General features: G+C 40.4%; 1 protein-coding gene and 1 long non-coding RNA gene across 3 annotated transcripts in view; one reads left to right on the forward strand and one right to left on the reverse strand.

Moving 5' to 3' along the window:
* RNF144B (ring finger protein 144B) overlaps positions 1–24,472 on the reverse strand; it is a 70,972-nt gene that overhangs the window by 30,074 nt on the left and 16,426 nt on the right. For both annotated transcript variants that reach the window (XM_028513098.2, XM_036026455.1), the window contains one exon: positions 5,748–5,852. In XM_028513098.2, the coding sequence (XP_028368899.1) occupies positions 5,748–5,852 (105 nt within the window). The remainder of the gene's footprint in view (positions 1–5,747; positions 5,853–24,472) is intronic.
* Positions 327–23,737, forward strand: LOC118500710. The gene is made up of 3 exons (XR_004903287.1): positions 327–337; positions 11,448–11,459; positions 23,656–23,737. It is a non-coding gene; the product is annotated as an uncharacterized LOC118500710 (long non-coding RNA).

A 24,472-nucleotide genomic window follows, 5' to 3' on the forward strand; every position in this document is an offset into this window, starting at 1 on the left:
TGTCCTCAGGTGAAGAGAAAAACAAAACCTAGCCCTGCAAAACCCAAAGAAATAAAGGAGGCAGACAGTGGAGCCTTCTTGCTATGGAAGCATTGATGCTGAAAGAGGTATATGTTCCCATAAGAAATACTGATAAATACAACATATATTTCCTTTTTATTAGGAAAATGAAATGATTAAAACAGAAGCTAGGGACTGACCTCATGTAAGTACTGCCCCTCAGGTCTGGAAAGCCAAGACAGAAGGGAGAGGGGGAGCCCAGACTTTACTTAGGTCTGCCCCTTTAAATCATACCTCTGTTACAGTTGCTTTTAAAAATTAATAAAAAACCAGGCTGGTAATGAAATACAACAGATCACTATATGTGGAGATGGAATGGCCTCTAGTAGATGGTTACAGCATGTCAAGGTTTTGGCAGATCTTGAGAGGTGCTATGACTTGCAAAAATGCTGGCAAGAGAAACAGTACTAGTCTTATGGATAAGTGCCTTATCACAATACTACAGAAACTAAGAATGTTTCCCATCTCAGCATAGAAAATAAGAACTGTATTTCCCAACTGAAAAAGGAAAATGGCACATTTATCCATTCACCTGAGTATAATAAACCAAACTCATGTCCTTACCTACATACTACACCTCAAATCCAGGCTGAATAAACAAGAGAACTTCATTGTCTGAGAGCCAGATGGCTGGGCCACTGGAAAAGTGAAGGGTGGCGGAGACGTGGATTCCAGAGCCAGCAATCTTTTCACAGTTCCCTGCAGAAGGCTGCATTTGCTGTTCTTTTTCCACCCCTTCTGCAGGGGCGTCAGTGCGGCTTCCCACACCTTCGCCTGCCTGCCTTTCCTCCCTCAGCTCAGCCAGGACAAAGGGGACATGCCTGTGTGCACACCCATGTGACACGTCCAGCCCACTGCTGCTTAGTCTTCTTACATTTGCCTTTAGTTAAAGCAGCTTAGAAACATTATTCTCCACTTATATGCAGTTTTTAAACAGATTTTTTAAAAATGTTCTAGAACAAAATTCAGCTAAGAACTTTGAAAATATCTATTAACTCTGGAATAGAAGAGTCATTTATTCTTTCCACTTCAAAGTTTCACTCTTCCCCAGCCAGCATATGTTGCAGCCAAAGGTTATCACTATAGACAGACTCAACCCCTTCCCATTTAGATCCTGAAACCATAGTAACAGGAATATGACCACTTCCCTGTACATCCTCCTCTTTCCTCTGCCCCAGCTTTGCACTGTGATAATGGGAAGAAAGAGTGGTAAGATATGGCAAGTGGAGGCAGTGCTAATGGGTGACTTAGGGGGAACCACTTGGATATCTGTAATTCCAGCAGCCTTTATTTACCAAAGCCACCCTCAGTGTACACGCAAGATGAGTAAAAACTTGGTGTATTTTGCAAATGCAGCTTCAAATTCCCTAGTCCTACACCCCCATCCCCTAGTATCCCCTCTCCTAGTCTTCCACAGTGCCCCATCCTAAATCCCTTCCTATAGAATTCTGGAGCCCCATTCTCAGCAAGACCAGCTGCACCCATCCTTCCTCTGGTGCATGCTGTGGCACTAGCAGTAAAAGGCAAGCTGGTCACTTCCGTGCCCCAGGGCTTGAAAGGTCGATTAGTGGGTGAGACGCTGATCCTTACGTTCCACGGTTCAGTTTCTGAGGCCATATCATGGTTGGTACTACTCAAATGAGTCAAATGCTCAGCACTCAAGTTTACGTGATCCAGGCCAATGGTTCAGGCTCTCCCAGCAAGTGATGATACGCTCCTTTCCTAACACTGTAAGGGAACTGCTTAAAGCAGTCATCGCCTTTTTAACAAGGCTACTAACTCCAAGCAAAGGCCTTGACTGAAGTAATGCTATCAGAACAAACCATCTGTGTCCTGCCTTTCATAATTGCATGTTGGGCAAGATCCCTGGATCAAGTATATCAGAAAAACCCCACAGAGCCACAGCGGAAAGTACCAGATGACACAAGGGAGGAAAGCGTTACGTTTCCCTGGCTCCAGCGGAGCACCTCCAGAGGCACAAGTCCTCCAGAGGCACTTCCTGCAGCTTCCATGATACTGAAGGGGAAGCTGCCTTTTCTACTGTTTCCTACATGAGCAAATAGTACTGCAACTGGGTAGCATATGCTTTGCTGAGGAAGCTATTCCTGGTCAAGGAGGCAGAGCCACAGCTGAGCCAATCTGGAAACATTAAGAAGGCAGGCAAGACTTAAAGCCTGCAGAAGGCAGAGCACAATCAATGGTGTAAACTAGACCCACACAAGGAAGCATTCACAGGAAAGAGTTTAAACTCCTTGTGTCCTTTGAAGATGAAGAAAGGTTATACGTACAAGCATTTTATAAGACAATAAATGATAAAGAACCATATATTATAAGGAAACAGCAGCAGGACAAAGGGAACTTAATTCTTAACCAAAAATATTTTTAATAAGCAAAGTACAGTTAAGTATTACCTGTATAATTCAACACTTTTTAAAGGCATAAAAGTAGTCATGGAGATAGAATCCAGTCAAGTATAATGTGGATAAGCCCCACTGTGATATATTCAATAATACTTCGATCAAGAGCTCCATATTACAATAACAACTGTATAGGAGGAAAGCTTGATGTAGAGCAAGTCAGAAAAGAAGGTGATATATCCCAAGTTCACGTGTGTGTGTGGTATTTGCTTTGAAAGGAATAGTCCTATGTGAACTAAAGAAGCTATTGATATCTCCATCATAATCTTCTATCCACTTCTCAATTCAAAATGAGACACAATCACCACCACCACAATCACATAGTTTTTTACTCTGAAAAAATATTGCGGCAAGTTGGTCAAGAACACGATTATTGTACATTCCTGCCCATCTTCAGTCAGGCGCTCAGCAAGACCAATAAGAACAGAAATAACACCCTGGAGTACTTCTTACTCATCTAATGGGAAACAGACTTTGGAGAATTTAATAAATACCATGTTTTTGTTCCTTTTTTTTCAAATATCCTTTTGTAATTTTTAAGAGTCACCATGGGTTTGTTTGGTTGTAACACAGCCTACAAGTAAACTTGTTTTTAGAGTAAAACTGCATAAATGGAATCAGAACTAGGAAAGCATGAATGAGAATGGGTACAGTGGGGGAAGGGGAAGGACTACAAAGCAGAGGACAACCACAGGGAACATGAAAAGAAAATGTCTATACTAAGGAAAACAGGAAAGTTAACAAGCTCTGTTCTAGAGAACAGTGAGACCAACGATGGCCTTCACTCACCTGTCTGAACACATCAGCCCTAACATTCGACATCCAGAGTGTCAAAGGCTAACGGTGACTGCTCATATAAAACAGTCCAGGACAACACTATGCAACCGAACTTTTTGCTGTGATGGAAATGCTCTATTCTGCGCTGTCCAGGCTGGGAGTCACAAGTCACGTGTGGCTACTGAGCTTTTGGAATGTGACTAGTGCAACCAAAGGAATGGATTTTTTATTCTATTTAATTTTAATTAATTTAATTGTAAATAGCCATGTGAACCTAGTGGCTACTGGATCAGGTAGCACAGGTGTAGAACACAGAGTTGTGATTAATTTCAAAGGCTTGTTTTTAAAGCTTCACCAAACCATACATTTATGTTTAATAGATTTTGCATCCATGAATTAAGTAAGATTTCATAGGAGACACAGCTCTTGCCGCAGACTCCATGTAATGCTCTTCACTTTTCTAATCAGTTCAATGTCTCTGCTGGATCAGAAGCCACCATGGGGACAGACAGCACCAGGCCTGCCTCATTCGCCTCTGTGCCCTGGTGTGAACCAGAGCCCGGCACGGTGTGCATGCTTAATCAACACTTGTTCCCTAATCAAGCATCAGAAGTCAAAAAGGAAGCATCTTTCTTGGAAGGATTTTGCAGAGAAACATGCTCCTCAATACCTGAATCTCCTTTTAAAAACTATTTCTGGGCTGCACAGCTCAATAGCATTCTTGGTGACTCACCTGACCTTTCCCCACTTTAATTTCCTCCTGCCCATTACCCACACAAAAGCAAGCAATATCTCTCACTTTACATATTGAATATTATGATTTTATTTAAAAATCAATTATTTCATGTTTTTCCTGATATGAGTCACTTCTAAATTATTATGTATTCCTTTGATTCTTCCCTAAAAAACCTGGAAGCTCACTTGTACCACTTAGCTGATATTCCATAAGCTGAACACAGGACATCCAGAGGCACATTGATTAGAAGTGGTCTATTAACATCTTTTTGCCTGCTTTGCTTAAAGCAAAAAATTATATGTAAGAGTATATATATTTGTAAACAAAGCATGTATATACCCACACATGTACATATATACACTCATACACAATCCACACATATATACATATATATCTACACACACATGTTCACTATTCAGCTTCTAATGATCAAGTCCTTTATCACGCATTCTATCCAAGTACCTAGTTTCACTCTTAGAGCCATATAACTATGATAGTCAGAAAAACTGCATTAGATTTCTAGCTCTTACTACTTTTTAAAATATGCCCTTTGGGGCAAATTACTTAACTCCTCTGGGCCTCAGTTTTACACATTTGTTGAAAGGATTAAATAATATACCGGCTATGAAAGCACCAGGAGAGCATCTGATGTACAGCAGGTATGCTGTGTTTGCTGAATAAATAAATTATTTCAGCTGTTTCTTAGGACCTCTTTGAGACACCAACTCCATATCAATGGACAAGACTTATAGTGAGAAGGCTCTGAAGATCAGAAGCAGATAGGAGGGTAAGCTACTGTTCAGAGATTGAAGAAACAAAGGAAAGAGATATATCACAGTCTTAAGAAGATGGTGGAAGAACTTACTGAAAAGAGACATTTCTTTTTTTTTTTTTTTAAAGATTTTATTTATTTTATTTTTAGGGAGGGAGATAGAGAGAAAGAGAGAGAAACATCAATGTGCGGTTGCTGGGGGTTATGGCCTGCAACCCAGGAATGTACCCTGGCTGGGAATCGAACCTGGGACACTTTGGTTCCCAGCCCGCGCTCAATCCACTGAGCTACGCCAGCCAGGGCTAAAAGAGACATTTCTGATGCCCAATAAAGATCAAATGAAAGGCCTTTCTCTGCTCTTTGGAAATGGTTTGACTCAGACTACTTTGTAGACCCAAATGCTAGTTTGTGGTCTGTATATATATAGCTGTGGCTAATCTGTTGTCTATTAATCTCTAAAGTAAGAAAGATCACAAGACCACTCACAATTCAGGCTACAAACCTCACATTTTGTAAATTTGATTCCCACACCTTTGCCTATCCATTCTAGAGCTTCTTCAGCTCTCAGATAGTATTTATAAATAGAACTGAGGTAAAAAGCAGCTTTGTTTATGTAAAGAATCCAAAGGTGTTGTAGCAATGAAGTAGTCCTTTAAAAAGTTAACATCTGCCCTAGCTGGCATAGCTCAGTGGATTGAGTGTGGACTGCAAACCAAAGGGTCACTGGTTCGATTCCCAGTCAGGGCACACACCTGGGTTATATGCCAGGTCCCCAGTGGGAGCCACGTGAGAGGCAACCACACATTGATGTTTCTCTCCCTCTCTGTCTCTCTCACTTCCCTTCTCTCTAAAAATAAATAAATAAAATCTTAAAAAATGTTAACATCTGTCTTTTGTTTCTAGACTCCCTGTTCGGGAAGTACACAGTGAAGATCCTAAGCAATGTATCGAGAGAAAAGGGGAAGATCACAGCATTCATCCGTACCTCAGCTTCCTGGAGGGTCCCGTGGTTTCGGCACACCATGTCAGGGCAAGTGATGGGAGACCCACATCCGTCTCGGATTGCCAGCTGCATGTACTGTTTCAGGCACTAGAAGTTAAGAAAAAAAAAAGACAATTACCCACTGCATTACAGTAGCACAAAGGTTACAAAACCAGCACTGCCTCTTCTTCCTTACTTGGCAGTCCTGGGGCTCCTGTACTCAGGAAACTTAAGTTATCATGAGTGTGAATACTAAGAGCCATCACTTTGGGAAGAATGCAGAGACAGGCAATTTTGTATGACTGTATCCTAGGAATATTGAGTTTATTCAAGGCAACAAGTCAAATTTCTGTACTCTCACATTTTATCCACCATAGGTTTGGAAAAGAAGAAACATTCTTTTGTATGAATGGCCAAAGCCTTCTTTCTACTTTTTTTAAAAAACTTGTGTGAATTGCAAGTTTAATTTTTATGTAGTGGTCCTCTCTCTCAAAGTTTGCCCAGAAGTAGAACTCAGACCCTAGTGCTGAGCCAGCCAAACAGAAACAACATGGAAGTGAGGCACAGACTTATCCAGGAACACCCTTAAAAGCAAATACACCTGGCAGAGACAATGTCAAAAACAATCAGGGAGAATGAGACTTTTCCAAAACCATGGGCCTTGGTGAATGCTATGATAAGGAGGTTTGAATAGAACCTGAGTAAAGTAGAAACTCATAGAGAGAAAGAGAAGATAAGATAAGATAAGAGAAAGAATACCCAGGATAGCCCTGACCAGTGTGGCTCAGTTGGTTGGGCATCATTCTGCAAAGCGAAAGGATGCCAGTTTGATCCCCAGCGAGGGCACACGCCTGGGGTTTGGTCCTTAGTCAGGGTGTGTACAAGAGATAACTGATCGATTTTCCTCTCACATCAAAGTTTCTCTCCTTTCTTTTTCTCCCTCCCTTCCCCTTTCTATAAAAAAATAAACAATTTTTTTAAAGGACAAACTTGATCTACTCATTGCCTGCTGCACCTGAATCTTGGGCAGTGAGTGGAGATGTGAGTCAGACTTAGAAGGTAGAAGAGGAACTGGTACCATTACAGAAATCTCTAATTCCTACCTCCTCCCTCCCAACCCCTTGCACATGCCCACAGGAAATTGAAGGCCATAGTTTCAGAAGATAAAGCTCTTAAGAAATCTGTAAGTTGGCTTCTCAATTTCTCCTGATTTGCTCATAATTGGTCAGTTCTTTTCTATATACATGATGGAAAAAAATCAAGCTTAATGTTTCAGGAAGACACCCCAAAAATACATAAGCTAGTCAATGAATTAATGACTCTTACAGAGTGATCATTATTTATAACAGGGTTTGAACCATTCAAATTTACACAGTTAGGTATCAACCTGCTACATGAAAAACATTGCTGCTACCCCAACCTTTTATAAAAGCTGAACCACCAAATAAACTTTATGGTGAGAATACTGATGATGTAACTGTAAAATCTATTCCTTTTATTGACCATCTTTATTTATTTTCTCTATCTGAAAATAAAACTGATATCAAAATTGTATTTCAGAAAAAATAATCCTGTATTTATCCAATTGAAATTACTGTCACAATGTACTAATGAATCAATGACTAGGCAAAGAAACCATTTAAACCAGATTTGCATATCTTCAACTACTGAACAATTCCATTCTCCAAGGAGTCAAGTTTTTTCTATGATGCTCATAGAAGAGGAAACTAGAAAATAACCTAAATATCCAAAATAAAAGAACACATAAGTAAATTATGCTAAATTTATGCAACGGAAAGCTAAAGAATCATGAAAAATATTTTCAAATGATGTTTAAAGACATGGAAAAGTGCTCATGACTTGGTGTGAATTGGAGAACAAAAGATGATTTAGTATGAACTGAAGAATAAAAGAAACTGGAGCAGGGGACTTCTTAAGTCACTCTTCCCTTACAACTGACTACAATTTAGACACTATATTTTAACTTTTACTTTCTTTTTCCAGAGAAGTGTGAACAGTCATTCTTGCTAGGAGTCCCTGTGCCAGAGACAGTCTCCAGTACCAGGAAGAGTGGTGGGTGGAAGAGAGCAGCAGCAAGGAAATATGAGGGAGAATTTCAATGGGCCTCGAACCTTGGGAAAAACAGCAGAGGTGGCTCACAAAGGAAGTGCCGTGGCAAGGGACAAACGAATAAATTATGTGAAGGCCTGTCCACCCCCTCTGCCCCTAAGGACATCTTGGCCTTCCACCTGCCACACAGATGCCAGTGTCACTGCCTTGACCTCTCCAGCTGCCACCTGAAAGTTAAGTAGAAAGGCTGAAAATGTATGGCCTCTAGGCTCAAGGGGAAAGTATCTGAAGACGTGAACGTCAAATCCTAATAGCTGGGCTCTAGCCCCAGCACCACTGTGTCAGGTGACAAAGGGAAAATTACTTAACCTATGACTAAGACGTGCTTCCCCTGGTCTTTAAAATGGGGACGGTAATACCTGTTATGGTTATTTCACAGGGTTTAAAACACCCACACACAAGCACAAGCCTAAAATTATATATATGGAAGCCTTTTAAAAATTTGCAAATTATAGAATATTTGGTCATATTTCTACTCTACTTTACCTGTCTTAGACTTTCTATGAAAAATGTAGAGGGGAAATGTTACCCTTTGACCTTCTCAGGTTATCCTTTCTCTACTCCCTGCAGGGGACCAGTGAAGCCACTGAGAAGCTCCACAGACAGAACAGACAACTGTAAGAGAACAACATCCCACACACCTACTGTCACGCCTATCCTTAGAACTGTTTGGGTCTGTACATAAAGCTTAGCATTAAATAGGAACTAAAAAGTCTGTGTGAACCTTTATAGGTGAAAAACAAAAATTCATTTCCACTTATGGTGCAAATTTGTAAAGCTGAATCTAAGCTTTCCCAAGGGATTATAATGAATGTTCTATTTGCTAATGTCATGTTCTTAAGTACACTGCAACCACAATACATAAACCCAATGCAATGTTAAGCTTCCCACAAGTACTCTCCTAGCCACAGCACTGCATGACCCATGACTCTAGGACAGAAGTTAGAGCTGCAAGCACCAACAACAGGGTGTAATTATATACATCTTCTATACCCTTTTGTCTTAAATTCCAAGAAACACTGGTTCAAGAAAGAGATTTGTAGTGCAAGTTGCTAAGTAATGCTCTAGCACAGGCATCGACACTCCCTCCCCAGGGGCCTGCATTTCCATTCAAAGGCAAAGAAGGAAAACAACTGACTCTGGTTATTGCTTCTTATTAAATTTTCAAGTACCTTAGGTTCATTATATGTCTTCTATTAGCTTGCACTGAAAATTTAATCTCTAGCTCTCCCTCTCTTCTTCAAAACCTCTGGCTAAAGCACAAGAAAACCTGAAAACATTCACATGAAGCCCTGTGCATGTTATACGAACTGAACATAAACAAATGGTTAACAGTTCTGGAAGAAACTGGTGTTGAGCTTGTAAATAAAGACAGAGGAACACAGAAAAAGAAAAACAATCATCATTTAGTCACACTGAAACAGTTACATTCCAATAAGCAACGGCATTAAACAAATGTCTAAATATGCAATTTTCATAACCACTAACAAATTCTAAGGGGAATGTTTCAAATACAACATTTCAAATATCCTGACGACCAAAGAAAGAAACAACTTTTCTTTTGGATAGTCAACATCTCAATTAGTTTGGTAGAACATAATGTTTTTTAGGCCATGAAGCATCACGTATAATAAGGATTGTTCCTCAAAACCATTCTGTGAGCCCTCAAGGATTCACATGGGATCTAGCCAAGGATTCAATCATCAAACACCTGCTGAACCAGATGACTTGTATGGTCTTTTCCAGTCCTGAGATTCTATGAATTATGTACTATTGAACCTTCCCTGAAAGAGGTTTCTCCTAGACCCCTTTGAGGCATGTTAATTTTCCAGTGTACCAAAGGGCATTCTTCATAGGTGTTCTCATCTATTCATTGGACAGGGCAAAAAGAGCTGCATCATTTAGACAAAGCTCCTAATAGATACACCCAAGAATAATGTACATGTGTATACATATATATTTATAATAAAGTTGCATTCAAGTTGCATCACTATATTATACCTCTCTTAAAATTTTTCTCTAAAAGCATTACAATGAATAGCCAAGGGAACTTCATTCTAATAATGAAGACTGAAGTACAAGCTCTGAAGTTTTCCTTGGCATCTTGGGCAAGTCATTAATATCTCCAGCAATAGCACTCTTAATAATAAAATGAAACAACACCACCTGCCAAGCCTATTTTCTCGGAAACAGAGAGTCCCTCATGAGGGTGAATACATGAAAATACAATGAAAAGTGAAAAGAAGTATGCAAATGTAAAGTGTAATTATAGACTAAAATAGGTTTCTGAAGTATAGGTAGGCATGCAGAAATGAAAGTCCCCTGACAGATATGACCCCCCAGAAATAGTCTCATGATGGCGGGGAGTGGGGGAGAGGGGGGGAAGGGAAGAGGAGACTATGTGTTGTTGGGAGGAAGGAGGTAATGTGTGCCATTAGCTGAAAGTTTAAATGGATGCTCAGGCTCTTGGATGCTTCTGGATGCAGATGCTGGGGTTCTGAGGTCTAAGAAATACTGGCAGACCACCCGGACTGAAGATGAGTTGGTGAACTACTGACCTTGGGTTTCTCATTCCTAACACAGTCATAGATGGAAAGGAAGGTGACAAGCGGGGAAGTACCTTGAGTTTAAAAGTTTGCTTTTTATTTTCCTGGCACAGTGCTATACACTAAAATGGATATTTAATAAAATGTAGACTAACACTTCTCTGCCTCAGTACACAATTACATCATAATGTCTCAAGAGTGTTCTAAATAACATCTTATATTTAGGCCAATATTCTGTTTATTCCAGTTCAGACTATGACCTCCATACATGATCCAAGAATAAAGCCTTCTTCGCTGAATGCTGTTGAGTTAAATTATTAATAAACTCATGATGGAACATCTCTCACAATTCAAAAGCCTTTTAACACACCTAAAGCATCCTGGTTTGTAAATATACAATGGTTTTAAAAATTCAAATAAATCGGTAATCTGTAGCTAGGCAGTAAATTGTTTCCTGGTATAGTATGGTACTGAACTTTTTATTATAAAACCCCTTTCCAAAACCTTGGCTTTTCACAAATATGGTATTACTAGTGATGGGCATCACCTTCATACACTTTTGCCGACCACACAGGACATTGGAGGACTGACAGGAAAACCTGGCACCAGATGATGAAAAGGAAGCCCCCAGTCAAACAAGCCATAAGGCCAGTTCAAAAGAGACCTTAGTTTTACAGTCCTCATCCTTAAGCATCTCTTATTCAGAAAGCCTTCCTTGTCTTGTCCCACACCCAGCACAATGCCCAGCTCATCTGTCCTCATAGCATTTCGGTGGCCAGCTAGACAGTATTTTTCAAACTAGGTGCAAACACATATTCTTGGGAGCCCAGGAGTTCCCCAAGGCAAGGTTTTTATCCATTTTATTTAATATTTGATAAGTATATTCTGAACCATTTCAAGGAAAACCCCATTTCTCCTCAATGTCAATACTCGCACTTGTGTTTATGGTGCAGTCCAGCTCTACCAGAAAAGAAAGTGGTCACTGTCACAGGCAGATGAAAAGCTAGGCAAGTATGTGGACCCAAAGAATGCTGTACAAGTCAAGATTTTCAGTGATTCCAACTCAGAAAAGTGGCCAGATCATTAAATTAGCACTTGTTCACTAGAACACACCAAACTCTGAACCTAACTGTGAAAAGTGATTTAGTGGAAACTACACCTCATCCATCACATTAGTGTTAACTTACAGGTTGTTGGTCTATGTTAGTTACCATGCAGCTTATACATTTATTCTGATGCTCTCGTTTAAGAGACAGAAGTCTAAATGTGCTTGTACCTTGTATCATGTTTAAATGAGGCTACAATAAAAGTAGTTTTAAAACAGTTCAGTGCTGGGGTTCCGATTGTTTTCCCACTCAAAAGGAAACTCAATAAACCCACCAAAAGGAGAACCTTGTGATTTTCAGTGGCAGTGCAACTGGTTGTGTGACATTTTCCCTTGGAGACTGATCAGAATATCAGACTATCCAAAAAGAATTTTATAAACGATACAACCATATACACCTTCTCCAGTTCTCCAGAAGACTTGGCTCTTCCTCCCTACTTTCTAACATTTCCATGAACAACCAAGGTGACACCAGATGTTAACAATTAAGTATTCATACCTGTCATCAGTGCAGTGCTTATCACCCTGCACTGCAGGGGACTGTGAACTAGGCTGTCTCCCCAGTAGCTCAGGAGTTCCTACAGGGTCTGGATATTATCTTATTCATCTTCCTATCACAGGACACACGGTGGATCCTGACTTCTGTGGGCCCTGGAAGCACGAACCTACCACTTACCAGCTTTGCAGAAAAAGTCCTTCAGCTCCAATCGCTGAAACATGTAAACCCACTCCACCTGCAGCCTTCCTCTGTCCCCTCCTTTGACACATAGGAGCCAGCTCTGCCTTTCAGGGCCAACTCCACCATTATCCAGTTCCCATTTTCTCCTGCTTTCCAAGATATTCACTTAATTATCTATTTTCTTTCTTATGTCTTGACATTTTCCCTGTCTACTGAGTCCTTCTTTGGAAGTTATAACATGTCCAAAACAATTCTAATTAAAGAACAGTAATAAAAACAGCCAAGAAAAACAGTCCTCCCTTACACTCCTTCCTGGCTAGATACTGACTTTTCATTCCTCTCCTCTTCATCGTCAAAGATTTAAGAGTTGTCTGCCCTCACTGCATCACCAACATTGTCACGGCTCTGCCCCTACAACTGAACTGTAGTGGCTCTCCAAAGCTGCCAGTGACCTCCATGTCACTGAATCAAACACACATTTTCTTCCTTCCTGACCTCTCACCCACACTTAACCATACCCACTTTCTTAAAAACTTCCCTTCTCTTGCCTTCAGAATTCTACACTTCTCTGGTTTTCATTCTATTCTTCCCCTCTGGCCATTCCTTCTCAACCTCTTTCATCTTCCTCTACCCAGTGAATGCTGAAGTTGCAGGATAGAATCCAAACTCTCTTCTGTTTTTGCACTTTTTGGTCACCTCATTAACTAGACATAATCACTTCCCTACTCTGCTCTGTAATGCAGAGAATGTATTTCCCAGATTTCAGTGGGAGGCATAAATAGAACCAATTACCCAGTTGTTTAGCAAATAAATAATAAATCCATCATCCTTGAGGATTCTTTTCCTCAAACTCCACAACCAAAACATGTTCCCAAATCTAGTCACTTCTCACCACTCCCAATGCAAATCAAATCATCACCACCTATTTCAAAGACCTCTGCAATAGCTTCCTCACTGATCTTAGCTTCTATTCCACACAGTAGCTAGGGTACTGTTTATATGCATCTTTTATTTATTGATTTTAGAGAGAGAGGAGGAAATAGACAGAAGGGAGGGAAAGAGAAAAAGACAGAGGGAGAGAGAGGGAGAGAAATATTGGTTTGTTATTCCACTTATCTGAGCATTCATTGGTTGATTCTTTTATGTGCCCTGACCAGGGATTAAACCTGCAAGTTTGGTGTACTAGACAACACTCTAACCAACTGAGCTACCCAGCCAGGGCAATATATACATCTTTTAAAAATATAAATCATACCTTATTCCCCTGCTCAAAACTTCCAATGAATGTACATCTTATTTAGATTGCCTCTCCAACTCCTTACCATGGCTCACGACGCCCTAAACTTTCTAACTAGTAGCTACTGCTGTGAGTTCATTTCCACTATGTTCTCCCTTACTCTGGGAATGTGAGCTTTCTCACTATTTCTTCAACAGGTCAAACTGAGATAGGCCTTCCCTGACTAAACAGGGCAGCCCTCCTTGCCCTATCAGCCTCCTTACCTGGTTTTATTTTTCTTCATAGCACTTATGACTATCTAATATTACTTGTGTATTGCCTGTTGCCCCACTAGAACTTCAGCAGAAGGACAGGGCCCTTGCCTTGTTCTTTGATTGATCCCAGACAACCATGTGGGTTCTACAAAACGTGTTACTGCATGGCTTAATAAACCTCTAAGTCCTATCAATCCATTTCCTAAACACAGATTAGAACTGTTCATCTCCATCTCTTCTGCCATGATCCTAGGCCACCTGCCTTTACCTCTAACCTGGGCTTCTGCCTTAGCCCATTCACTAGTCTTCCTGTATCTATTTTTGCCTATTTCTAATTAATTCTCCATACTGCACGCAAAACAAAATTTTTAACAATCTACGCTGAATGACTTCTTTCACCTGTGTAAAACTCTTCCATGATTGTAAGCACTCCTTATTTCTCCTTTGTAGTGCTTACTATAGTTAGGATTCAAAAATGGGGTGTATATAATTATGTGCTCCCCAAAATCTCACCGTCTGATCATTCCCCCAGTCAATGTCACCAGAAATTTCAGCCTTTAAATTGCTTTAATCAGCACCTTGTCATTAGAATGATCCCATCATCATTCTGAGCCAGTTGGTCAGAAGCACAGGTAACAACCTGGGCTTGTGGCTGACATTGATAGGGGGCAGGGAGCAGATCTTGTAAGACTGAACCTTTAACTTGTGGGATCTAATGCTACCTCCAGGTAGATACTGTCAGGATTGAGTTGAATTCTTGGATACCTTACTGGTGTCCAAGAATTGTTTGGTGGTATTGAGACAGAATAGTGAGAAGCTAGAAAAATTCCTTGGCAAGTGGAACAGACAGACTGAGACAGGTAGCCAAACGACTGGCCAAACAATTTACAACCAGGTGCAGATGGCCACCAGGGTGGAAGAGGGTGGAAAGCCCAGCAAGGCCCCAAGTGCCTGGCAGGGGGGCAGAACAAGGACCTCACCCCCAGGGTAACCTCTCCTCCCTGGAGATAACATCTAGGCCTCAGTTATATTGGGTTGGTAAAAAAAATCCATTTAGTGCTTTTCCATTAAATAAAAGATACTTTTTTATTTTCACTAATAACTTTATTGATTTGGATATTTTGAGTATGCTGGCTATCTCCCACTATTGGATTCTAGTGGGTAGAGGCCAGGGGTGCTGCTAAACATCTTCCAGTGCATAAGACAATCCCACAACAAAGAATTATTTGGACAAAATGTCAATAGTACCAAGAAACTTCACAAACCATTTTTAACACATTCAGTTAGTCACAGTACCTTCTCCACACACTGCCCAAATCTTTTGTGTTTCAGTTGCATTTATAACTTTCTCAAAATAATTAAACATAATATACCAAAAGTGTATATTTTCTTCCATCTTCAATATTAAAATGGCCACACAAAAATTCACCAAATTTGATTTTTTTAAATGCATGCTGATATGACAACTATCACAATGCAATACAACAAAATTGTTTCAAATGAAGTTAAAGACAACTAAGCACTACTAAAGCCATTTTAAGGTGGGGAAAAAAAATGTTTTAGTCAACTCAACACTTCAGCTCCAGGCCCAGAAAAGCTGCAAAACCATGTGGGCAATGCCAGAACCAACTGCAATGACTAAAGACACCCTGCCTGATACTGGGTGGTGCGGGGAGCAGAAGAGACAGGCCCTGAGGCAGCGCAGCAGCACTGCATTGCCCAGGTGACAACCTAGTGCTGTACATGAGGACAGATTCCCTACTCCTAAGCAGAGATGCAGCAGGAGGAAGTCATTGAGTGGAGCATGCACAAGGCTAGCAAAATGTCTGGATAAGGGAAAAGCCCTCCTACCCGCTTCCAGTTCCTGATTTAAAGGGAAACCATAGGACACAGAGGCATGTGTACATAAAGGTTAACATGGCAGTGGGGGGGGGGGGGGGGGGGAAAGACCTGCCAGTCTAACCTCAGAAAAGGATGGAATTGGCTGGGGGGCTGAACCCTTCTGAAGTGCACAGAAGCCTAAGCCAGGAGATTTAAAGGGAGAAGCATGGCTTCTTCTTCTTCCCCTTGCTTGCCTGTTAGGAACCAGACTGCTTGCAGACCAGCAAGCCTTAGTGGCCCAGCTGCAGGCCCCAGGCCCTTGGCACAGGAAGTGGCAGCAATGGTGGCATTGCGGCATGGGCTGTGCACTCATATCACCAGAAGAACCCTGAAGTAGGAATAAGCTAAACTGCTTGGATGATTATGTAGTGGTCAGCTGCAGTTTCCCAAAGGATGGTAGTTTTAAATGGGAGAAGGAACTCTGGGATCAGTCTTGGATTTGTCTGGGAGAGGGTGGTGGTGTTTTCCCTCTGGTTGTTCTGGAGGGGATGGGCTCTGAGGAAAATGCCTGACTTTCTTACAAAATCATGTAGCTTTTTGAATAAATGAACTCTTCTTTTTCACCAAACCTCTGCCTCCAGGGTTTGCCTATTGGCAGCAGGCAGCAGAACTCCATTTCTGTTCAGTAACATGCCCTGTCAGCGACCAATCAAGAGCGACCATGACCCTAAAAGAGCATCCCTGTAAAAACTGAATATTCTACTGAAACTCTCCCCTGAGACCTCCCCTAAGACTCCCACCTGCAAGAAAGAGATAAAAGCCTCAAGACAAAGGACCCAGCATGCACTCTCCCTCTGGGGAGCAGCCCATCCCATTCCCTTCTCCTTCTTTCCCCACAGGCATGGGTCTTCCAAACACTAAGTCAATGGGCAGATGAAGCTTGTTCCAGGCTAATCCCTTGAACCTGTCCCCGAAGTCCCCTCCTCTCTGACTTCCAATGAGCTAAGGCTACCCAAGCTGGGCTCTCCTATTGCTTCTTCTATGTGACACCCTTCCTTGTTTCATTGTCCCCACAGCACTTAACATTTTACTAGAGAATTCACAGTGAGTATTAAAACTATACCATTCAAAGGACAGAAGAATAGATGGATTAAACCAAGGTCTAATTGAGACATGGCCTTTGCTTGCTTTCTCACTACTTCACTATTTCCATGATATCAGAACTAAAGCATGACAAAATACTGGAACCTTTACAGCTTGAAAATGTTACATTTTTCCTTCTAAAGGTTGTCAACACCATAAACTGTAAAGTTTTTCAAAGATCAGACACCATTCCACATTAAAACAATCTGTATTTACCCCATTACCTAGGGAAAGTAGATATTACGGCTATAAAATGTTGTTTTCCAGTCACAGTAAAGACCTGTGTGGTTTAGAGACACCCATTCAGTAATTGCCCTCTGCACACAAGAACCCTTGAAAACAACTGCCAGACTGAGGGCCTCTTGTGAACACCAGTAACTTCCACTAGCATCATGCGTGTAGGGGTAGGAGAACACCAGTCTTTGAACCTAGACTTCAGTTCCTACACTTGAATATACAGTGCACTGGGAGCTTCCACGTGTGGAAAGCATATCTCTTAATCTCTCAGCCCCTGGTTTTATCGGTAACTTGCCAGAAGTCACATAGTTGAAAGTTCATAGCACACTGCTCAATCTCTTCAGTCTGAGGTATGGCCACCAGTGTATTCAGATGATATATTCTCGGGTCTTTGAAAAACACCTTGGAATTTTTAACCAGTTCTTCTTTACATCTTCTTTGAATTGACTAAACTTGTATGTAACTAAAAACCAGTTGTTAGTTTGCATTGTACAAGCTATTGTCAAGTTTGAGAAACTATAGGTAGGATCATAAAAACCTAGGATGAGGCTCAGCCATTGTTCATGCTAACATATAAAATGTAAGGAACACATACTATATATTAGGAAATACATTATGTATTTTCACAGAGGTTGTTCTTATTTCATCCAAACAATCCTATAATGCAGGAATTAAGAGGGTCTTGCGCAAGTAACTTAATTTTGCATTGGTTTCTTTATCTGTAAGCTAGAGGGTAAGAGTAAAAGGAAAAAAAGCAGTATTCTTGCATAATATATATTACATGATAGGTTTTCAAATTCTCTTACTTGCCCTTCCTTAATTTTTTAAAATAAATGAACTAAGGGTCAAAGAAATTCAACTCTACATTCATGTGGCTAATAATTCACAAACACTTTTCAGTAGAGTACAACTGAAAGGGCCTCCTTATTGGGGATGGGAAATGATTCAAAACCATTGAGGCTTTTAGTTAACACAGAGCTGTTTATTTCCATGGAAATTAGGCACTGACTGTGTTTAACCTGTTTCCAAGAGGGGCTGTGCACAGTGGAATCCACAACATAACCAATCCTTGATGAAATTACTTATTCAAACAACAGAATTTTAGAATTTTCTAGTTAGCTCACAACATTTTTGGCTTCCATTTACCTAAGTTTTCTAGAAGTTCCTTTTCCTACTACTTGTCATTGAACATAAACTTTGTGACAACACATCTCACATAGCCTTAAGACCACCAGTCTGAGCACTATGCTTTCATTCATTCACTCTCCTATGTGTAATACACTTTTCTAGATGGGGCCCACTTTTCTAACTTATAGTACTATGAACACCAACATGTAAAATCAGCTTAAACTGTAGTGACACTGGACACAGCATATATTGAGTTAAAGAGTCATAAGATCAGTTTGTTTTGCTGCAATTTGTTTCCTCCTTAAAAGAGGAAGCATGGATTAAACAATGAGATATGTCCTATTCATATATCAGATTGGAGAAGATGAAAAAATTGCAAATACCCAAAGTGTCAAAGAACGGAGCTTTCCCAAACCATCGGTGAGAATGCTAAATGGCACAACAGTGTGGGAAGGCGATCTGGCAACACACGCTGATTTAAAATGCACATGCCTTCTGATTAGGCAATTCTACTTGTAGAAATTTATCCTACAGAGGTGTATTTTCACATTTATGCAAGTACAAACATTTTCATTTATAATAGTAAAAACTAGAAACAACCTTAAAGTCCACTTATTAGGAGTAGTTAAATAACTGTTAATACAGCCTTACCATAGAACACTACACAACCCTTAAAAAAGGAAGGCAGGGGAGGTAGGTCTGTATATGCTCACATAGCAACATGTCCACAATACACTAAGTCTGTAGAATTAGAGTTAAAAAATAGTATCTATACATAAAGATCTCACTTCTCTATTACATGTTGTATGTGATAACATGTCCACCCACACATTTATATGTTTATACACAGACAGAGTCTGGAAGAGGGTTTGGATGACCCATTTATATCATCAATACTTTGGAGATTTTTGTTTTGTTTTATGTTGTTTTAAAACCATCATGTATTACATTTATAATTAATAATTAGTCTTTAAAAAGAAGAGAGCAAGGAAAAAAAGGGATAGGAGAGAAGAAAACAAGTGAGGTTTCCCTATATTTCTCATTAAATTCTCTACCCCTATTAGCATACATGAAACTGGTCATCAAGAACTTTGCTCTGAGCTAAAGTGTCAATCTAGGACTGAAGCCATTCTGGGTTTGCAGTTAAAGGGAAGAGAGGATTAAGCCACATAGCCTTTCTTTCTGACTCTCCTACTGGGGACCTTCATTTACCTATTGGCTTCCTTTTTTTCTGCAAAAAGATAAACAGAGGAACTAAAACCCTCTGCATCCCACCCTTAAATTACCACAAACTTTGCAGAAGTAGCTGAGGTTAACTAGAGTAGGCAGCTATACGGTTCCAGTACGGCTATCCCTGATTGTCCCAAGCACTCTTGGAAACTGGCAATTAAGTAAATGATTTTCTTAGGATGGCTGAATAGGCCTCAAAACATGAATGCACAAATCCAAAAAATTGTTACATTAAGTCAATGAGTACTTACTGTATATCTACTAAGTGATCCTTAAAATAGGATATTCTTTAAAGACTGATTTGGGTCATCATATGAATAAAAGGAGTAAATGCACTTAGAACAATACCTCCCACTGAATAAGTGCTTGCTGCTATTATTATGACAACAATTATGATTAGTGATGCCTAACTGCTTTCCTCGGTTTTGCCCTCTACGTGGGAAAAAAATAAAGGCAATTTAGGTCAACAGCTAGAATATATGGCGATACAGGTATCTGTATAAAATACATTTAATTAGATTTTATATGCTAGATGCTTTCAGAAAGAGATGATAATTTTACACAACGTTAGCCAATGCCACCAGGGAAAGAACAATGTTTGAGTTGTTCACCAATAAATCCTCCCCCCATTAGTATTCTGCCTGTCCAAATAAATATTTGGTGAATGATTGCTGGTCTGCCTTGACCCGGAAATGAGGCATCATTAGGAATTGAGCAGGTAGAATAAAAAGGAAAGAAAAGAAGAGCATTATAGAAAGGAAAGACATGGAGGTATTAGATACATCATGCGTGAGGTAGCAGGAGATGATCTGGATAGACATTGCGTGACAGACAGTTCGTAGAGGAACTTGAATGTCAGCACTAAGGAATATGATTCAAACAGGAACACATGAATCCTTAATAATAGTAGTGGCATTTTGACAGAAATATTTTAAGAAATCTGACATCAGCATCTAAATGGAAAGGAGGAGAAATTGTAGACATGAAAATAATTTAAATATTCCAGACCTCAAAATTGCAGTCTACCATAACAAGTACAGCTCATGTCGATGAGGGTGCTGTTCTCGGCACTCTCACCACCCCCGTTCCTTCATCCTACTCCAGCTTTGCCCACTTTCAGACCATTCTCCACCCTATGCCAGAGCCATTCTTCTACCCACTCCCAAATAAAGCCTTCCAGTGGCTCTGTAATGCCATTTAACATGGCATACAGACCCTCCATCTAGTTTCTGCTTGCCTCTCCAGCCTCACGCCCATGCACACCCATACTTCCAACATGTTCCAGGGATGCCCTTTAGTTCAGTTCCTCGGTAGGCCACCCTTCCTTGGTTCTGTGCCTTCACGTGTGACTGCCCTTCCTCCCTGTCGCACTCTTACTATCCACAGTCCCACCAGTGCCACCATCAAGCAATCTCCTATTCATCATTTGGTCTCAGTCCCTCGGAAAATCTTCCCTGACCTCAGCAAGTCTAGTCTAGGTGGATTCCCATATGTTCCCCTAGCACCCAGCGCTTCCTCCATCAGAGGGTCTTCTTTCCACATGAGAGCCGGCCTGGCTATGCGTTATACACACAGTCAGCACAGTGGCTGGTACATCACAGTTACAAATGGAAGAGCTGAATCAGGACCAACACAGAAATAGACTTAGAGGAAATTGAAATGAAAGTGCAACTTCAAAAGAATAAACAGCTAAACCCTGGTGATTCAGGGGATATAAGGGAAGGTTCTCTCATTGTGTGCCACCTTTTGCCTGCTTTCCAGTTATGGTTTGCATGTTTGGCCAGTCCATCACATTCTAATAAATGATTTCAAGAAATGAATTGAAAGCAAGGTATGCTTCAAAAAAAAAGTTTTCACAGTACACAAACACAGATTACCAACATACCATCTTTTTATAACCTTCTTTGAGAAAAATATTTAAATTAAATCTTGTTCCTTATAATAGTACCACACCCCTTAGCCTGATAGCAAATGCTTTTCTAAGAGAATACGAAAAAGCTTGAAATACTTGTTCAACCTCTGATCAAAGTCAAGAATGTTGTGCAAATAAAGCTTGTTCCAAAAGAATTGTGTCAACAGAGGGGCAAAGAGTGGAGGAATAAAGTTCCACTTATTAATATTCCCACATTGGATGGAGCATTGTTAGAGAATTTTCAATAGTCATCTTTTCCTCACCCTCTAACAGAAAGATGATCTTAATTCAAACAATACAGAGCTAATAGGTAGAAAAAAATTAGATTTCAACCAATTTTGTTCTAGAGAACAGAACTAGTATTAATAGGTAGGACTGACATGGAAATGTTTCAAATGAATGTAGAAGAAAAGATAGTTTAGAATTAGAGTTTCCAGTAGTCGAACAGCCAGTGTTATGTTATGTCCCAGTTCTTGAAGTTTTCAAGCGAAACCTAGATGGTTACAACCAGCAGCGTGACACATGCTAGCTGTATTCCAGGCACTAAGTGCTTTATCTAGATTACCTACTGCTATCTTCTCTGTATGTGCATTGATTTATTATTATCCTTATATTACATAAAAGAAAATGAAGACTGAGACTACCCAAGGACATAAACAGCTACCACCTGCTGGTTCAATCCACTACCATCTCTGGCCTGCATTCACCATGTTCCTCTTGGTTTACTCCCTATGCAACAGCCAGGCTGATTGTGATAGTTAATTTTAGATGTCAACTTGAGCAGGGCATGGGGTGCCCAGATACTTGGTTTCATGTTATTTCTAGTTGTGTCTATAAGGGTGTTTCCAGATGAGATTAGCAAGTAAGACACACTTCATCTACCCCATGTGGGTGGGCCTCATCCAACCAGTTGAGGATATGAATAGAACAAAATGGCAAGGAAAGGAGATTCCACTCTCTGCCTGAGTATAAGAGCTGGGACACCAGTCTTCTCCTACCTTTAGATGGGAACTTACATCAGTGGTTCTCCTCATCCTCAGGCCTTAGGACTCAGACTAGAACTACCCCACTGGTTCTCCTGAGTCTCCCTCTTGCAGACAACAGATTGTGAGACTTCACCTCTGCAGTTCTGTAAGCCAATTCCTTTACATATGTATGCATGTATCTCATATTGGCAATACACATCCTATTGGATTTCTTTCTCTGGAGAACCCTTACTATATGGTGATCTGCTTAAAACAATGTTAGGTCATGTCACTCTGTGGTTCAAAACTCTCCAACGGCTTCTGTTCTCACATCAAACTAAAGCCCGAATCCTTACCATAGCCTGCAAGGCCCTACATGCCAACGCCACTGCCTCTCTGACTCCATCTGCTACTGCTCCCCCAGGTCACACACACACCCCCACATACACACTCACTCACACTAGCTTCCTTGCTCTGAACACACTAAGCACATCCCCAGCATAGGACCAAGACACTGCTCGCCTCTGCCTAAAACTCTCTTCTCCAGATATCCATACAGCTATTCCCCATGTCTTTCAGGTAGCTGCTAAAAAAATATCTGATCAGTGAGGCTTCCCTAATCATCCAACATATAGTGGAAATCCCCTCTCCTATAGCACTCCCTATCTCCCCCAGTCTGGCTTTGTTTTTCCTCAAAGCACATATCATCTGACTTCTGTATTTACTTGTTAATCTCTGTGCCTTGCAATAAAATTTTAGCTATTTGAAAACCAGGACTTGATCCAGTTATTCACCACTGTATCTTAACCATCAGAGCTACACATGGCATGATAAATATATGTTGAATAAATGCAGCCCAGGCAACCAGATTTGAGACCCATTCTCTTAAATGCCAAACCATACTGGCATCCAGGAAAAGGCCTCCTTTCATTAGAAGGGTGGCGGGGGGTGGGGGACTAGAAGAGCTAAGGTTCCTTCCAATTCTAGGACTATGATGCTATGACAAAATCATTTGGCCTGAAGAGTATGGTTTTCTTTTGCTGCTCTTTTCCTCTTACCACATTTTACCATTTTCCTTGAATAAGTGGTGAGCATTAGGCATGAATGAGATCATAGGTCCAGGAAGCCAGCTCCTCCTTGAGTCATCTCTAACCCATTTCTCATGCTGTTATAATTTGCTCCTGTTTCTCAGATGCTATCTGACCTGCAGCAGCTCAATCACCAATGGAAAAATATAGTGTCAAAATCTGTATTTTAAACAAGTGACTTGACTAATAAATACAAAGCCATCATAGCATTCTATTAAAACTCTTTTAGCAAGTGTGATCCATGAGTATAATGAAGTCATTTACAAATAAACCAAGAGAAAGACAAATTCACTGACTCAATGTTGATAACCCAAGGAAAGCAAGTATATTTTAGTGCCAGACGCCAACAGAGTAAGAAAGGCAGGATTTACTTATGTCCATTTAACAGGACTAGAAGACATGGGAATGAAGAGAAAATTTTAAAGCTTTGGGACAGCAGAAGAGACAAAAACTTGTTCTGTGACATTGCTGTAATAAAATGCCTCATTATTTCTTGCAGTTACAGAGAGTTATCAATTTAAAAAAACACAGTGATAACCAGACCAAACATATCAAGCCAACAAGCAATTATATTATGATATACTTACTGAGACTAAAAAACTCTTAAATAAATGGTAGCTTGAGACACTCTTCCATCCAAATCTTTTAGATCCAATCAGAAATGTGCTGATCTATTCACTTTCAAAGTTGTACTTGTGCTTTCTTTAAGTCCTGCTTCAAGATCTTCATTTGGAACACCTAACCATTAGTCTCTCTTTAGACAAATCTAACAGAAATTTCTTTCTATCCTAACCACTTAGACAGACTATTTCAAGAGTAGTGAGTTTGAAATCACCTATATAACTTCCTTTTTATAAAAGGTTAATGAGGAAGCCAGACAAGATTTTTATAGGATTTTCTCTTTCTAAAATGTTTTTGAAAAACAGAACAGTTCAGTATCCTGACAGAACTTAGGGAAGAAAAGAAGAGCAAAGCCATTTACTAGGGCCTTGGCACTGAGCTAGTTGCTTTTCTGGAAGTCTTCTTTGATGCCTCATATAACACTTTGAGACAGGTATCATCATCCCTTATCTCCCTTCATCCTACAGGTGAAAAAACAAAGGTTCAGAAAAGCCAAAGATTTTACCTAAAGTAGCACACCATTAAATGACCAAGCCTGAACTTGAACCTGGGTCTTCCTAGCTTTGTATCTGCACTCTCAATCATCATGCTACACTGGGAAAGAAGATGGAGGTGGCAGTAGAAAACTGGCA

The sequence above is a fragment of the Phyllostomus discolor genome, chromosome 5 (assembly GCF_004126475.2).
Source record: "Phyllostomus discolor isolate MPI-MPIP mPhyDis1 chromosome 5, mPhyDis1.pri.v3, whole genome shotgun sequence".
Classification (NCBI taxonomy): Eukaryota; Metazoa; Chordata; class Mammalia; order Chiroptera; family Phyllostomidae; genus Phyllostomus; species Phyllostomus discolor.